This window comes from Trachymyrmex septentrionalis, unplaced genomic scaffold (genome assembly GCF_001594115.1).
Source record: "Trachymyrmex septentrionalis isolate Tsep2-gDNA-1 unplaced genomic scaffold, Tsep1.0 scaffold32, whole genome shotgun sequence".
In the NCBI taxonomy this organism is placed as follows: Eukaryota; Metazoa; Arthropoda; class Insecta; order Hymenoptera; family Formicidae; genus Trachymyrmex; species Trachymyrmex septentrionalis.
This window is the reverse complement of record NW_017305485.1, coordinates 3,008,001-3,026,838: the sequence shown is the minus strand read 5'-3', so window position 1 is coordinate 3,026,838 and position 18,838 is coordinate 3,008,001. Positions and strand designations below refer to the sequence as shown.

Here is an 18,838-nt window from a genome sequence, read left to right as displayed (position 1 = left end):
AAATTGTTCTCATAAAATGAAGGAAAACACGAGGAATTGGGAAGAGGTGCAGAGTCTGGTAAACGTGTGTCGCGCGGACACCGGAGTGCTTTAATTTCTCCTTAGAATATACGCGAATCCGTCCGACTTGACATTCGCGAGTCATCGTTCTCACGATGAGGAACACAGTGAACGAAGTGGGAACTCGGACGATATTGCCGCGCGTCGCTGACCTGGAGCACAGTGTACAGTGGACCAGCCTGGCGAACGACATCGACAACCTGGTGAAACTTCGTCATCCGGCTAAACCGGTGATTCGACGCGACAAACGAGAAACCCGGATCGAGAGACACACCTACCAACGGGTCTCCATGCCGGAAATGCAACGGGCGTGCACGGTACATTTCGAGGACGATCGCGACACGCCCTTACGAGGAGACTGTCTGGAATCCGAGAACTGCCGGTGGAGCTGGAAGCCACGGACGGACTTTGAGAGGGAGTACTTTTACAAGGATTACAAGGACTATTACCGCAGTGATCCGGGAAAATGTCTCGAGCCCGTGACGTCGCACGGGACAATCCCGAGGGATCGAGGCTGCCTGCAGGAGACGCTACACTCTTCCGGAAGTCCTGCCACGCGCGCATCATCCACGCGATCTCCCGAGGGCCTCGAGAAGGAGCGCTTCAGCGACAGCAGGGAGCGACTGCACGAGATCTTTGAACACAATCGGTATCTCCGGCGGCAGTTCTTCGCTGACATGCCGGGGAAGAACGCGCGACGGAATTGCAACGGTCTCGCCGGGAATGTCATCGGAAGTAACAGCCAGGAAACGCCAAGGCGTTGTACCGGGTTCGGTAGCACCGAGACGCTCACTAGTCAAAGCAATCAATCGTCCGTGAGCAGCATAAACGACCGGAAGTCCCGAGCGCAGACGACGCGCACTCCCGAGGAAGAGGTGGAAGAGATGGACATGTTAACCGAGTTCGCCAGGAGGAACTTGTCCCGGGTCGTCAATCGCAGGAACGGTCGCGCTCGGAGAGACGGCAGAGTGCTCGTCAACATCCTACCCGGAAGCGAGATAAGACGAGCCGACGTGAGGAACGTAATGTCCGTTAAACTCGATGAGCCGAGTAATGAACGGAGCGAGGGCTCGCCGCTCGTCGAGGAAGCACGATTTCGAGACGGCGCGACGAGTGAGAGGAAAATGCAGGATAAATCGTGCCAGTGCCGCGTCAAGGAGAACGAGATTAATCCCGACGCGCGGTACCGAGAGAGGACTCTTCCGGAGTACGTCTTCGGCTCGACCGCGAAGATCGATTCCGAGACTCGAAACGAAGACTGGGATTCGCTGGATGGGAGATGCGGACACCGCAACATGGACGAGGGGAAAAATTTGGCGCGGGAGAACGAACTCGAGGGCGATCAATTTTCTCAAAGCGACGATCCTCTCTCTCGGATGATCCGTGATTATCGCGAACGATCGGACTCCGTTTCGGAGAGCATCGACAAGATGAGCGTGTCGAAAGGAAGCGAGGATAGGACTCGCTGGGATCTAGATCTTTGCAGATCCCTGCCGAATCTGACGATCCTCAAGCGGAACCTTCGCACTCCGCCTTCGTACGTCGCCCGACTTCATGCGACGGTTAACGTTCCCGAAGGACTCGAATTGCTCGGCTCGTCGGACGATCGCGAGCTCGAGCCTCGCGTCGTACGATCGAGTCGCGTCGAGTTCAAGCGTTCCCGAGAACAACGATTGGGACAATGCGAGAAGATTGCAGATCGGACATGCTCGATCAACCGTGGACAATCGACATCCAAATCGATGGCGATGGACGTATTGGTCTCGCCCAACCGTTTGACCCCACGGCGCGTGGTCAAGGCGGCGAGAATTCCTCCTCCCTTGGACCTGAGCACGGTGAACGAGCAATGCGAACTCATGGAAGCGAGCGAGAGGGAGCGTCTGAACGATTACAGCGTCGACGTGGCGATTCTGCGCCGTCACGAGGATCACGCCGTGAAGGATCTGCTGTCGAAGATCGCGGACGAGAGGAACGATCGTCCACATGGAAGAGACTCTGTCGGGAGGCGGCAATTGTCGAAACTTCGGCACAAATCCTGCGGCGATCTATCGTTGACCGCTGAACTGCAGGCACCCCAGCTTGTCAACAATTGCAAGAGCTCTACGAGCGATCTGCAGGGAGCAGATCTGTATCCCGCCTCGATCGAGATACTTCCGATTGACCCTGATGCCTGTCGCCGTGACCGAATCACCAGCAGCCCTTTGTTCGATCAGACGAGTCCGATTGGCGGACTTCACGCCGCCGGAAGCGCGCTTCCGTCTACGGTCTACGGACCGATTCCGTACAGTCAGTAAACATGCGCATAATTTTCCTGAAATAATGCTCTTCCTGCCGCGCGTAAATAGCCGCGCGCCCCGTTAGAATCGCCTCGGCATACCTAGCTGTTGCTGGTGTCGTTGGCGCAATGATTGGAGAGAAGGAGAGAGGAAAAACTAGAGGAATACATAAGTAGAAGCGTGCTCCACCAATTAGGTAGAGCAGCATTATCCTTGCCGGAACGTTGTTTTAACTTGGAAAACTTAACAAGCTCACGTTACGCGTTCGGATTCGAGTCGATAGAAATATTTGCAAACATATCTGTATCAGATATATTAAAGCACGTATATTAAATTAACTTCGATATATTAAAGTAATTTGTGTTGTATAAAAAATACCTTCGCCAGAGCAATTGGAATCTTTCAAAGCACCGATATTTTGTTTGTGAATTTTAGTAGGTAAATTTAATTTATCTGTAAAAAATAAATAAAATACAATACATTCAATTGCTGTGTGATGGTAAAAATTCGTTGAAGCTTTGACAAGTATACTAGAATTCTGTTAGATTTTTATATAATCCGGAACAATAAAAAATTTTTTACATATTGTTTCAGTTAGATTGTGCTGCAAGTACGAAAATAATCGGCACGTATTTCTCAGATAAATTTATTTATAAAAACACATCTAGATTTATTATTCCACATCTAACTTTGATCGTAATTGGCACTTTTTTTATTTGAATAATAAATTTACTCTGCTTCTCGAAGAGAATGATTAAAACTTCATGTTACCAGCGATTAAAGATAATTGACGACATAAATATCAAGTCGTAAGGCGAAAAGCTTACTTCTCATAATCCACAAAAAATTCTAGAAACGCGTCGAGAATAGAACGGTAAATCGAAATTAAATTATATGAGCAGAGGATCAGATAAAAAGAATAATAAGGTACCGTAACATAATAGTCTTGGCACAGGATAAGCGCGAGAAACAGAGAGATAGAAAAAGAATCGATCGCGTGAGAATCTCGTTCAATGAAAGCGGTGAAAGGTGTTGCGGCGTTTTGAGAGAGAGAGAGAGAGAGAGAGAGAGAGAGAGAGAGAGAGAGAGAGAGAGAGACTGAAATTCAGTTTCTCGTTTCGGCATTTGTGATGAGTTAGCGTTACATGAGTTACTAACAAATCGGGTTACACGAATAATGATGGCACGAAACAAAGTAGTTTTGCAGAATCGCGGCAGAATCCAGCGAGATTTCACTGAAGAAGGACAAAAGTTTGTGATTTGAAATGTGATCCGATAGAAGAGATTTTTTAAAAAATTATTTTTATTCCATGCATTTGTTTTATCTATGATATTTTTCTGTTATTGTACATCGCGATGATTCCCACTTCAGCTGTTCGGGATGAAAAATAAATTCCTTGCGATTGGAACCTGCGAGTATCATATGGAACTATTTGGAATGGATTTCGCTCGAAATTATTTAATTATTCTCTAGAGTTCTACACTGAAAAGAGTCGGATACTAGCCAAATATTGAGTGGAATAATCAAATGTTAAATCGATTGATTTAACCATAGATAATGTTACTTTTCTAAATATTTAATTACCAAGTATTACCAGAAACGTAATAATTATAACTAACCGTTTACTAATAATTAATAAATATTTAGAATAGTAAAATTATTCTAATTAAATATGAGAATTCCTACATTTGGTTAAAGCGAATTTCAATGCTTAAATATTTCTGTGTGAATTTATATACATATCTCTGATTCTGTAAACTGCGCGCCGAAATCTTTTTCGGTCTCGAAACGCATTTATGAGCAAAAATCAGAGTAATAATATCATTTATTAAATTGCCAAGCGATGTAATAATTTTTTTCACGCTGGTAAACATCTTTATAAGAATATTAATAACGAGATATTAATAAAGATCTGTTCAAAGTGAGATCTAAAATTATTTTTGATCGGATTTAATCGAACATTCGGTTGCAATTATTACACTCAGCGCATTTCACGGCTATTACCACGCTCTTTTTTTCAGCGTGTTGCGTTTTCTAGAACCAAGGAAGCATAGAATAACTTCTATCGCAATCCATTTCGAACGGTTCAATAGTACGTGCCCTAAAAGACTTTCTTGCCGGTTCGAACTTTCGCGATGCTTACGTCGACCTGTGTCATCGCGGCTGCGCTTTATTAGGAATTGATCGGTTGCAAGCTGTATTCCACTTTATCAGTCGCACGCTCTCGTTGCAGCCCGACGCACGCGGGAACGCATCGTGCCTGCAGATATGCACGCGCGTGTTGTTGCATCGCGATAAACTGTCATTATCCCGCGCACCCCACGAAAGCAGGTGCGTGCAAAACGCTTTTGTTCGCATCCGAAATACGGAGCTTCCTAGTTTTTAAATACTCTCGTGAGAGATAAAAGGAGGAGAAAAGAAAAACGGAGGATAAAGACAGAAAAATCGCGTCACGCGAATCGATATGCGGTCGTTAGTTCCTAAACATGCCTTTGCACAAATAAATAATAATCGTCTGTAAATGTGTTAAAAGCTACCGGCAGGGATATTTAGCGGAAGCTTCTACTTCTATGTCCCGGGTCGTTATAACTGTCGTTATAATTTTGCAAATATCGATGTAACAGACACTACGTAATAGAAACTCACTGCACTATGTCTTATATTTAGTTAGGTTGTATCACGTGCGCGTAGTCAAATGTAATCGAGCATTACATGAACTCATGTTCAGACACCGTATCTAGATTTTTGCCTCGTGCCGGTCGACGACCGCGTGTCGTAAGTATCGTTTCTCCCCGCGAAGAAGCCATATGTTGTAGCAGAATGAGATAAACAAGCGGGTGGTCTCTCGATGTGGGTTAAACCGCCGTCTTTCATGTGATTCAATTCTTCTTTCATGATATTATCTGGCGCTGGATATGATCGTCGCATGCTCTAATAACTGTCGGAACTTGAACACGATCAAACGTTAAAGGCACTAAAATCCCGTCTCTTGCGAATGTGATCTTAATAATCTGATAGCGAATTCAGTTTATTCATTTTGCATTACAGTACATTACGTGAGCGCGTACTAAAAGCTAAGAGCTGTTATACATGAAATTAGCAAAGTTAAGTGTAGAAGCAAAGCTAGACAAGATTCCCGATAATTTAAAATCTACAAATAATATTAAGTTAGTGCAAAAGCTCTGGCCCGATTTCAAAAAAGTTTTCATGTAAATTCAGAACGTAATACTTTACTCAAATTGGCAATTATAATATAATACTAATCGATAGAGCAAAATTTCAACTTTATTGAATCTGTTCCTTTTAATTGTGCGATACGATGATTTTTTACGAAGTTATGAGCCAAAGTCGAAGTGTTTTTTTTTTAAATTGTTTTTTTTTTAATTCGCGATAACTCACTAATAAAAAATCTCAGGAACATTAAAAAAAATTTTTGCAGGAAAAATTTTCACGTTAAAAATCGAACATTTTTGCAAATTTATTTAGAACATTAGAGATCTACAAAACGAGAAAAAAATTTCTTATTTCGTTCAGCTCGTAGTTTTCTATATGTGAAAATTACCAAACTCACAGAACTCAAAAAATATAGTGACCTTTCGAAAGTATAGATTTTAAGCTTTAAATCCCTTTTTTTAAATTTAAATTTTGTTTATTTTTAATAAAGTTGCAGTTGCTTGAATTTTGAATGACAAATCGAGTCAGAACTTTTGTACTGATTCGAAAATAGAAATCAGCGTTTATAAAGATATTTTTGATGGCTAAAAGAAGACATAACGTGACAGAAAAATATTTCAGTTCAACTTTATAGTCGTTATCAACAAGACAAAGCATACAAATCATATAATACTTTTCGCATTAATATGTTCCATTCACTGCGGTAAAAGCATGTAAATATTGTAACGATTAAATTACTCAATTATGACATTGTCACGCTATTTAACAGAATATGCAGGTATTATTTCATTGTCAAAGTTAATTACATTATGCCACTGCAGATATTTCATATAAAGCAGCATTTAATGTACACTAATTTAATGTAGAGTGACGAAATTCACCATGATATTGGACATTTTCCAGCAAGGATACAGTATAACACAGTGAATTATCACACCCATTGTTGTTTGCCAATGTTAAAAAAGAGTGAAATGATTTACTGTATTACTGTATTCCTTATAAAAAATTCTCTCTGTTATTAATTCGAATTAAAATAACATCCTTTATTATTAATTCGGATCACAATAACGTCCACGATTGAAAACAAAAAAAGTCACGATGTAAGGATCGTATTTCATACTTTAGATTGTCGCGAGTTATGAATCTGCGATCGACATCGGAACGTTCGCCATCATTTTTAATAATGACAGAGTTCACTGGAGCGGTTGACGACGACGATTAACTCGATGAAATGGCACGCGAATTTAAACCGCGCCCCAATAAAACGCGCTTCCGTCAATCGAATAATTTAAACCGAAATTAACCACACTCTCTCGCGTCGCATCTCGTCGTGCGTGCTATAGATCAGGGTTTAATCGAATCGAAATTAAATTGTACAAAAAAAAAATATATATATATATAGAAAGAAGTAGAGAATATCGTGCGTACATTAGAACGTCCTGTGCGAGACACAAAAAAATCTAACGGTCCAAACGCGACGTCCGTTCCGTTTGCGGATCAGGTCGATCGGTGACGATAAACGCGTCTCGCTTGATGCAGAATCGCCGAGGCGTTATGTGGAGGGTGAGGTGACGATTCACTATCGCTCGCCGGTGCGTACAGAGGCGAAGGAGCCGCTGAGCGAGGAGGAGCTCGCACGTCGCAGCGCGGAGAACATGCGGCGCGTCTACCAGGAGGAGCGCCGTCGCAAGTATCTCCAGGAGTTGCACGACATCGACTCCCGCAGACACACCGACAATTTTATGTAAGTACTATAAGGGTATCTCTTCCTCCTTCCTCTTCTCCCTTTTCATTCCGGGAGAATCGCGGTCGAAGGATGACGCCGGATCGAATCGTAGCCTTAATCACGTCATCCTTTCGAGCAAGGGCTCGAATTACCTTCGTCGATGAAGATACAAAAATCCTCGCTCTAACGACGTCGTACTAATTGGAAGACTCGTGTATCCTTCTCGCGTATTTTTCCGTGCTTCTCCGCTTTATTCTGTCAAACCCGAGAATATTTTCGAAGATGACGTTAATAGTAATGTATGGAGAAAGGCGTGTGCATCTTCATGCTTCTTGTCATACTCGGTCGTCGGCTCGTAAACATTTCCTGCTATTCAACGCCGTTGCGTAATGCATCGTGCACCGTGAGTTGTTTTTACGCGGGCGTTACAATGAAAGTGTAGGCGAATACACACAGGTAGAAAAGTCGAGAGAGATTTCATTGATGCTCGAGTAGCCCTAGATATTCTCAATAGCGAAATAGAAAGTCCCGAGTTTACTGAAAAGAAAATGTTTCATAAAATCCTGCCTCAATCTTTACCCATTCATTACTCGCAGTGCCCAAAACACGTCCCGGTTTCATAAATTTGCTAAATGAATGAAATTTATACACATTATTATATTTAGCACTAGTTGTTTTGTAATTTAAATGCAATTTTTTGTCTTTATCTTTATTTAAAGGGTACATTGAAAAAAAAAAACTAAATTTTAATAAATATTTGTTTGAATAGTTTTAAGTATTTACTATAAGTGTTAATATACATTTATTTCAAAAATCACTAATTTGATTCAACTTAATTCTTTTATTGAGTAAATATTTGTAAGTCAATGTTTATTTATATATATAGTAATATTTAAAGAAATATGTATTAAGATATAGGAATTAGTAAATTTTTTTTCAATGTCCATAAATGTGATTATCAATCCTTATCTAATTGTCAAATTATCAAACAGAATAATGAAAATTGAGATATAGTGTGGGGCTATCAGAAATTAAGCAATTATATTAGAAAAAAAAAATTACGTGGGTAATGTAGAGTTAATTAACGTCGTCGACTATTTGATTCTAAAAAAACGTATTGGCTGGATTTATCATAAATCCTAAAAAAAGACTACAAAGGACGTCGAAAGAATAGATTTACATTCCGCCGAGGCGCATTTCGACTGCAAGCACTCGATAATCGTGACAATGCCGAGGAGAGTTAGCATTTACTCGGAGCAAACAGAAAGACAATCCTAGTTCGCCGCGGCTGAGAGAAACCATTCCATCTTCTCGACAACACTTCAACAATTTCCAGACCATCACAGAAGTCACCCATACCACTGAATCGCTACGACGATTTCGTGGACGATTTGAGCCAGCGAAGTCGATCCCAAGATCAAACGCCGGAGCCGCGTCTGGTGGCAAGAGCGCTCTACAATTTCGTCGGCCAGTCGTCCCGGGAATTGACTTTCCGGCGTGGCGACCTTATATTCGTTCGACGACAGGTGGACAAGAATTGGTACGAGGGAGAATACAACGCGATGATCGGACTGTTCCCTTCCAACTACGTCGAGGTAATCGCCAGCTGAATCTAGATTTTATAAGGCATACAGAAGTGAAAGTTAGATATCTGGCAACAAAGTATGCTTTTACTAAGTTATCACTTTATTCTGTACAGATCCTACCGTACGATGGTACGATGCGAACGACACCAAAGAAGGCTCACGAGGGACAGGCACGGGCCAAGTTTAACTTTATCGCCCAGACCAATCTCGAGTTATCCTTGGCGAAAGGTGAGACTATGGTTGCGAGGAAAATTTCTCTAAACTCTTGACTCGAGGCAACGAAAGAAACTAAAGAAACTAATTTACTAAATAAATTACTGTTCGACATATTTACCAATATTTGTTCACAGGCGAATTGGTGGTCTTAACAAGGAGGGTCGACGAAAATTGGTACGAAGGACGTATAGGAAATAGAAAAGGGATCTTCCCGATTTCCTACGTCGAAGTTATCACCGAACCCGGACATCGATCAGGTAATTAAAATCAAAGAAGCCAGATTGATTTTTATGGCGGGGGTTTATTTTGAAAATCTTACAATCTTTTCTCTCCTGTTATAATTCATTATTTTATTACGTTCTTTGTCTCGCAGTATGACATTGTTTTAGCGCCACTATAGTAGCTTTCCCGTCTTGTAAGAGTTAAAAGAAAGCAGCAAAAAACTTGACAAAGTGATGTTAATAAAGTAATTCATTATATCATTACATTCCTTGTCTCAAAATGTGACATTGTTTCAGTGCTTCTCCTATAAAAGTTAAAAAGGCAAGAAAGAAACCTGATAAAGTGTTAATAAAAACATTGCTCGTCAAAATCGCGACGAAATTTGTATGAAATTTGACTTCTTTTATTTTAGAGACACCGATTCAGAACAAACCGGTCGCGTCTCCGGCGGCGCACAGTCTCTTAGCAAACGGCTCGTCCGGAGGGAAAATGAGTATGGGACCCCATCATTACGTGCCGTCCATCCCGGTCAATATCAACACAACCCAGCCCCATTATAATTCACTGGTAACTATCGCGCGATCTTGTGTTATGGCATAATTACTCCGCGGCGTGATTGAATCCTTCCCGTAACGTTTCATTATACCGTCGGATAACGGCCGGGAGACGCCATTTTCGTTGAAAGGGACAGTTCTAATAAAGCGAAAGCGTTTTATAAAATATACGTGTAACAATCCTTTCTCCTCGTACTTTTCAGCCACGTATGGGAGGGAGCAAGTTGCATGTGTCACAACTCAGCGAAACTCTACATATCGACACACATTCGGAACCGATCCCGTGAGTCTTGCAACTTTTTACATTTGAATGAAAACTTATACATTACATTAATTTTATATGACTTACCCACGTGTGGATCACCGATAATCTACGTTACCGTATTTATGTATTTGTTAAATAACATGTGTCTCACAATACTTATAGCAGTTCAAAAACCGGTTACTATACCAGCTATTACCGGTGATAATAATGAAATAATAATGAAAATTGCACGGTATACAATAATTACGTAGCAATTTATTTTAGAAAATATTTTATGATCGCGTTTCTTTTTATACATACTAAAAAATAACAGTGTTTACATAATTCTCACTGTGTTGGTGTTTAATGGGTTTTAAATCCACATCATGATGGTGTGGATATTATTATATCATCAGAGGTTTGAAATCCACACCAATATTTTTTAGAGTGTAGTAAAATGTATTAAATAGTCTGAATTGGAAGTCCAGTCGATCATCAGTAATTCACACGACACAGAATGCGTTAATAATTTTTTTGCACAAATATCGAACTCATAAGTATTTACATTCCGACAGATACCGGGCGTTATACAACTACAAACCGCAGAACGACGACGAGCTGGAGTTGAAGGAGGGCGACACGGTGTACGTGATGGAGAAGTGCGACGACGGATGGTATGTTGGTTCCAGTCAGAGAACCGGCTACTTCGGCACCTTCCCGGGCAACTACGTGGAGAGATTGTGAGGAAGGCCGACGGTCCAGGACGCCACGCGGCGCATCAGGACCCAGGATAGCTTTCACCAAAGCACTAAGCGTTAGAATAAGCACCAAATTTCTCAACGTTTAACCCAATCGTTTCTGACATTACGAAGATTTCCGCAAGTTAGAGCTAGCCAGAAGAGACTTTTGTTGAAGGGAATTCTAATATTTTTTTTATTTTCTTTTTTTATTGTAAAAGTGAAGAACGGACATGTATATAATACGCATGATTGTAACTCCTGCATCTTTTACGACGCGCGATTATTTACAAGCAGTTATGAGTACAATTTATTTTACAATTATTTATTTGTTTATTGTGCAGACGCACATTTGCAGTTTTATTTATTGCGATGCTTGAAAATTTTATGACATTTTTTAACAATTGATTTTTTTAATGATTTAGTTAATTAGATGATTTAATTAAATTTTAATAATTTTGCTGATACGGAAAAATTTATATTTTCAAAGTTACTAATGAGTTTCTTCTTTTAATTTTCGGTGACATCAAAGATTTACTGATCTTACTCGAATTATGCATTATTATATGTAATTTCACATAATACACTCGTAACTGTCGCGAAATGTTACTGATACAACGAATGAGACTTCTAATTAAATCCACGCGATTGCGTCGTACGAAAGTTCTTTCGCCGAGTTCGAATTAAAAGGTTTCGTCCAACGTCAAACGTTTTTATCGTTCCGAGCAATGAATAATTCGAGAGGCGAGAGGGTTAAGCGGGATCCACAGCAGGAAGTGAAGAAATGTCACAAGAGTCTTCCCTTTTGAATCTAACGACAATGTTAATTGATAACGCGGTTAGGATAAATGGTAGAACTGTCAGTGTTTGCGGCGTGGCGTAATGGGGCTCTCGTGTGATCAGAGTTACTGTTCGTATATTAGTAGATTATCAACTAAGATATTGATGTTTCATTAGTATATATATTTCCTCGGTATATACTTTTGTTTTAAAGTTCATTCTTTGTTACGATATGATATCTACACAGTCAAACGCATGTTAACGATATTCAAAAATATCGATGATAACCGCTGATCATATCAGAGCCTTTTTTTGGCGTCGAATTTACCAAAAGAATTTAGCAAAATAGTACGCTAGGATACGTGAGTTTGTAAGTAAAGTTTGTAAGTAGTGTACGATAACAATTAGTAACTTATTGTTACTGCTGTTCTTGGCAGCTGTTAACTTAATTCAGAAAGAATGAAAAAAAGAAGCAAAAAATGGGACGTGGGATGAATATAACATAAGGGAGAGGGTTTCCGAGATATTAAAGGAATAATGATTAGTTTGAGATTTTTGGGCCATATACTCCGAGATGGGAGGTTAATTAGCACGCGGAGACTTGTGTTGAGTTAGAAAGACGCGGACGGAAGTTTCCCTATGATTTCGGTATTGTAGATAAAATCGGTCACTGTTATTGTTGCATTCGTGAGTATTTCGAGACTAACGGACTTATAATTGAAAGTTTGCCTTCCCAAATTAATATTTTTGTAAGCATTATTTGTACCCAGAGTTATATATAAATATACAACATATACATATATATATATACCGTAGAGATATATCTATATATACACACACATATATATATATATATATATATATATATATATACATATACATACAAATATCGTTATACTGTACCACGCGATAATATATAATATATAAAAATAACATACACATACATTACGAATAATTAGTGTCGGACGTACATGGAAAAATGTGTATATACATACGATTAACAGCTATATACATTCATACAATCGCAATGTGAAAATAGCCAAGCCAGGTCGTCACGATCTTTTCTAACGTCCCACTTTATCACAATCGCACGATCGCCTAAGCGTTAAAGGAAGAGACGAACGTAATCGGGAAACAGACAATACTATTACTATAATAATTATAGAGGAACGAAAGAGAGATCATGTGACAAGGGCATTATATAGGCGCCGGTAGATTCGAAAGCGATAGGTGCCGTTTTTATCTTCGAAAGAAGCTAAGAAGAAAGCCGTCTCTCTTTTCATCGCCTCGTGTCTTCAGCGTACAATTGAGCAGTGGAAGCTTGGTGCAAAAGCACTTTCTCATTCAAAAGCACAGTGGTTTTGAAAGATTTGATCTATTTTACTACATCGAATGGCAAGATCAAATTTCCTTTCGATCGGTAAATCGAAGAGACATGATATATTCTCCAACATTCAAAGACACCGCTCGATGTGCGATGAAAATGCGACAGAGACATTTCGTCTTGCGTGCAACATATGCGCATATATCCACGTACATATCCCGTTAGATCGTAAAACTTACGGTCTCAAGTTCAACATTACGAGTCATCGAAATAAAAGCCAGGATTATCGTCGATTTTATGATATCGTCGAATCTATCTCTCGGCCTTTCTTCTTGTTACATTTTTTTATTTATGAAGAAAGTGTTGACGGTCCCAAAACTCCTAACGGAATATCCAAACGATATACTGAGTGGTACTCGTTGACGCTGCAATGTGACATTCGTTTTAATTGCTACAAAATATTTGAAGAAAGTTGATAATATTTTCGCGATACAACTTTCGCCTTACACGAAAAAGATTTTATTAATATAGGTGAGTAAGTTATCAGACTAAATGTTTAAGATATTTAAGACTTATTTCTTTTTATTCGAGCTTAACTTTGACGATTTTGATTTTTGTAATGATAATATCTGAGAAATCACTGACAAGTGTAGTATGGCCGTTTTTGAGCAAGATGACATGCTCGTCAGTACCGATAACGCGTGATTTTTGCTTGACGTTAAATCAAATTTCATCAGTTAACGATTTTGAATTCACTTGTTTTCGCAACTTGCGCTAACGACGTTACTATGTACTATATTAGATGCAAATAAAACCTAGTCCATTACTAAAAACTTGTTATCTCGCGCAATAACTTTCCTTTAAAACTGAACAAAAAAATAAACACACTTCAACACTTAAAATAAATATTACAGTTCCTTATCCATTTCTTCAACAAAATCCTTTTTGTAACACTGTAGTAATCATTCCACACAAATGCCATAATTTTCAAAGCGATAACGTAGATACTTATTGACTCTCTAAAATATAGCCATTGTGCTGGCTGATCTTTGATATAAAAAAACAATGTTTTTTAATAACTTTAATAACTGAAAAACAATTTTATCTTGAATAAATACGTACTTACAGATGATATTTAACCTTGTTAAAGAAGTAAAGACAAACATAGTTAAGAAACTGACAATATTACTACTACAATAATAATTACTACAGTTCAAGTAGCACAACCTACACAACGTTAAAAAAGCGATAAAAGAAATATATATAAGCACTTTTTTAAACATTTTACAGGCGTTGCTGTGCTATTTGGAAATAATTATAAAAGAAAGATGTAACAATTTTATAAAATGTACCGGTAAATTTTGTGTAAAAGTATTTTCTCATTGTTTGAAAGCACAGTGGTTTTGAAAAACTTAAATATTATATCTATTTTACTATATCGGATAGCAAAAATAAATTTTCTTTCAGTTTTGGTAAATTGAAAAGACATGATATCTTCTGGAATATTCAAAGACAGCTAAATACAATTACGCTCAATGTGCAATAGAAACATGACCGACATTTTGTCTTGCTTGTAACTCATGCACATATGTCCCAGTAAAGGGATATTACAACGTTGTTGTAATATCGGAATATTTTTCCTGCTTACACAATAAGGTACATATCCCGTTAGAAAAACTTACGGATTCAAGTTCAACATTATGAGTCATCGAAAGGATTCCTTTCTTCTTGTTATACTTTTTGTTTGTGAAGAAAGGGATGGCGATCTCAAAATTCCTATGAAATATCTAAACGGTGTAGTATATTAAGTGATTGATGCTGCAACATGACTTTATTAATACAGAGAAATAAAAAATTAAGACTTACTTCTGTTTCAACTTTGACGATGTTGATTTTTGTGGTGATAGTATTGAGGATGAGATCGGTGTGACGTTTTAGGCTAGATGACATGTTTGCCAGTAACGCGTAATTTTGGCTTGACAGCTAATCTAATTTCTTCAGTTAATTAACCTAGTCTATTACTTGTTATTTCTCCCAGTGTCTTCCTATTTCTTGTAAACTAAACGAAAAACAAACATATTTTAACATTTTAAATGAATATCGTAATTTCTTACTCATTTCTCCATTTTCCATTTCCTATTTCTTTTTATAATTTGCAATTTCCGTAAAACAATGAGATTTAAAAATATACTTAATAAAAATTTAACAGTGTAAGTATTATGTTCATAATTAATAAGTATTATTTCCATTGCACAATTTCTAGTTACAATAATATAATTGTAGTTGCACAGATACTATCGAAACTATAATATTGACAATTGATCACTGGAAGGATGCAAGCACGGTAAAATACGACATCGAAGTCTGTATAACCTTTAAAAGAAGTGCCAGTATTGTTAAAAGAGATTTCAAAGGAACATGTAGTACCATAAATTTCGTAAATAACATTTACCGTGGAGAAGTTCTTCAGAGAGAAAACATAAATCTTGCCAGCGCTCAAAAAACAGGGTTGCATGCTCCTTCGCATCACGAACAGGAACAGCCTTCGTGATTCCGCTGGTATTTCGTACCAGGAGGAATTGTATCTACAACAACTTTGTATTTCAGTCGTCAGCAAAAAAAAAAAATTTTCAGTTTCATCAAATTTAAGTGGTTAAAGTCTTACACTTTGTCACGCAATTGCATACTGTGATCAATCAGTCTCTGACCTTGCAGACTGAAGCAAAACGCTTGTGACATTTGAGCCAAGATATATATTATATGCTTCAGCGTTTCCCCACTTTCGTTAATATGTAAGGCGATCTCGAAAACGATAAAATACGATATTTTAATCTCTCGATACTTTAATCTCTTAACTATTAATCATATAAGTGTGAGTAACGTAAGACAATCTGCGAATAACATGACATACGCGAATATCAAATTGAATTTCAATGAGAAATAAACTGCATGTACTTGTAATAGAGTCATGCTCATTGTTACAGTTATTATCAGCATTTGTACGGCAAAAGCAGTGCAAGAGATGTCTTCAAGAATCTTCGCTAATCTGTCCAATAGGTGAAAACAATTTTAAAGTACAAATAGATAATTTCTTTTATATATATAAAGGGTGTCCCAAAATTAACGCAAGATTTGAATTAAATAGAAAACACAGTTTTTAGTCTTTTGATTGTTATTTTTTTATTGAATCATAAAGTACATAGGATAGGGTTATTTGTGGAATAACACATCGGGCAAATGGCCTCCACGGCTTTGCATGCACATACGCACTCGTTTGTCGAAATTTTCCATGACCATTTTGCATAAATGTGGCTGAATTTCGTTGATGCAGCGTTGAATCTCCTCCTTTAATGCACGGGTGGTTGTGGGCTTGTTGACATAGACCTGTGATTTCAAATAACCCCATAAAAAGAAATCTAATGGTGTTAAATCACACGATCTAGGGGGCAATTTTGGCGATTAACAAAGCCATCAAGGTGAAAATGTGCTTCATCGCTTAGGATGATTTTGCTCGAAAAATCAGCATCCATTTGTTGATGATTCAATAATCCATTCAACGAACTCATTTTCACTAACCCTAAACTGTCAGCTGTTAAATTGTTTTTTTTTTTGGGTTGCCAACACTTTACTGCACAAATGGCGGCAAATTCAAATCTTGCGTTAATTTTGGGACACCCTTTATATATATATATATATATGTGTGTGTGTGTGTGTGCACACGTTCTACTAATGCAGTATTGCCACTCACCGTAAAGCTCGCCAATGTGTATGAATGGAGCTCGCGATTTTCCGATCGTAAATCTTTCGGTCATTCAGACGATTATTCCCGACATCGTTACAATCATTACGTGATACTGTCTCAAGACGAAATCTGCGAGTATTTAGGCGACAACTTTGCTCTCCCAATCAGTCATGTTGAAACATAAGCAAAAAAGTACTGATTTTTCTTACCCAACCACAGCAAAGAGACTGCAGATATGCTCGCTGTAAGCCATAAACATGCAGTCGTGTGCGAGTGCGGCAATTAGAACTACCTGCACGCATACAATAATGTGAAACATAATGTAGAAATAATATTTTTCTTTGTCCACAAAGTAATAAGCGTCGTAAGGCATAGATATAGGCCGGGATTCGTTGAGAGGCAGCACGATGTTCAGCAATTTGGGTAAGAGGGTAATTAAAAAAAATGTAGTAGCATTCACAAAAGCAAATACTGCAAAAAAAAACCAAATCATCATTCGACATCCGTTAAAATAAAAATGATATCGAGTGGTTTATCCTTACAGGTGTATGCCAAAGAAAACAGTTTTACATTCATGGCATACGTTTTCATAATTTTATATTCCTCCGCGCTATTCAACTTCTCCCAATCGTCACGCAGATAGTCCGTGAAATATTTTATCTAGAAACACCATTAATGGATGTTGTTAGACAGTCCGACAATCATAAAAGACCGCGATCACGAAGAGTAATAAAATAAGAATAATAAAAGAAGAGTATTATAAAAATAATCATCTTTTGATTAATTTATAATAATTTCGGTATTAACATACTTTGCTACTGTTAAACTGGCATGTGCATATTTTCAAGATAGTCATAATCATCAACATAGATGCTGGTATAGTTAATAGAATACATTGCACGTTTCCGTCGCAGTGAAAAATTTGAGCCACCTAGAAGAATATTCAGACGATTTATAATGCAATTCTCGCAGGAAAAATTTATAATTTTATTTTTACATACCGTGTATTTTGATACGTATGCATTATATTGTATTAATATATATTTTTTACTTCAAAATGATTATCGTTTTATAGACGAACTTAATAGATATAATTCGACAAAATAAACTATATTATACATATATACCCAGTGTATTTTAATTAATTTTTTTACGTCATAAAATTTAAAATTAGTATATTAAATGTATATATTCAAATCTACTATATTAAAAATTTTATGGGAAATTTTTTCGGAACCTGTGGAACGGCCAGCGATAAAGTGATCAGTGATTATAATCATCAAGCTCACTCGAAAAAGCTTCGCTCGCTTTTCCTCATAAAGCCATTAGTCGGAGAAGGACAACATCCTTTTTGTAATATTGTTGTAATCATTCCACACGAATGTCATAATTTTCAAAACAATATTTCATCCTTTGCAACACGCAGTTGACTAAATTTCTTGTGTTATCTTTATTATAAAGAATGAACCAATATTTTACCAGACGTAATGTTCAGTATTGTTATGAAACAAATGTCGGCGCTTAGCTAACGCTAAATATTCATCCAAAGTTCGATTCGTATTTTTAATGTGTCGAATATTCCGGAACAGTAAAAGAATAGTCATAAAATGTACAAATGTTGATGAAATCTTCAGAATATTGTACGAATACTTCTTGTATATACCACGAAAATCACTCGCGAGCGAACAATACATACTCGTATCTCCGACAGAGAGCTACGAAGAAGAGCATTTATTCGTAAACAAGAATCATCTGAAAAAATATAAGGAACGCTGCATTTAGTTTATGACATGAGCCTAAAAATTGGAATCCAAAGTGAAACATATGAAATATGTCCGTTATTGTTTAACAATTTTGTTTAAGAAGTGATTTCGGACGACCGAATCTGAAAATTCTAAAAGAATTCAAATTTTGCGGAATATACATGTATGAAACATTCTCGAAATATGTAACGATATAGGTACAAATGGAATTTTTAACCAATATTTGAATGTTGTTTTTACATTTTGTATATAAAATATTTCAGGATATTTTGAAATATTTTTGGAATGCTTTTTTGGAATTTCAGATACCTTTTATGAATATTTCAAAAAATATTTAGCATTAACTGAGCAATGAGTAATCTAGTAAGCAAGAAATTTTAGAACATTTCAGCAATAATGTTGTAATGTTGCTGCAACGTTACTGAAATGTTTC

The 18,838-nt window shown here is 37.8% G+C and overlaps 1 protein-coding gene and 1 pseudogene across 19 annotated transcripts in view; one reads left to right on the top strand and one right to left on the bottom strand.

The window, feature by feature from the left end:
• The window catches only part of LOC108749950 (sorbin and SH3 domain-containing protein 1), a 97,570-nt gene extending 86,406 nt beyond the window's left edge, over positions 1–11,164 (top strand). For 18 of the 19 annotated variants that reach the window (XM_018489051.1, XM_018489052.1, XM_018489036.1 and 15 more), the window contains 7 exons: positions 7,051–7,255; positions 8,574–8,832; positions 8,937–9,051; positions 9,174–9,296; positions 9,674–9,828; positions 10,019–10,098; positions 10,635–11,164. In XM_018489051.1, the coding sequence (XP_018344553.1) occupies positions 7,051–7,255; positions 8,574–8,832; positions 8,937–9,051; positions 9,174–9,296; positions 9,674–9,828; positions 10,019–10,098; positions 10,635–10,803 (1,106 nt within the window). In that variant the 3' untranslated portion in view covers positions 10,804–11,164. Of the gene's footprint in view, positions 1–28; positions 2,347–7,050; positions 7,256–8,573; positions 8,833–8,936; positions 9,052–9,173; positions 9,297–9,673; positions 9,829–10,018; positions 10,099–10,634 lie in introns of those variants that run through there. The other variant, XM_018489045.1, reaches the window with a different exon arrangement.
• Positions 11,165–15,222: 4,058 nt separating this feature from the next.
• LOC108749826 lies at positions 15,223–17,498 on the bottom strand (annotated as a pseudogene).
• Positions 17,499–18,838: the final 1,340 nt, after the last annotated feature.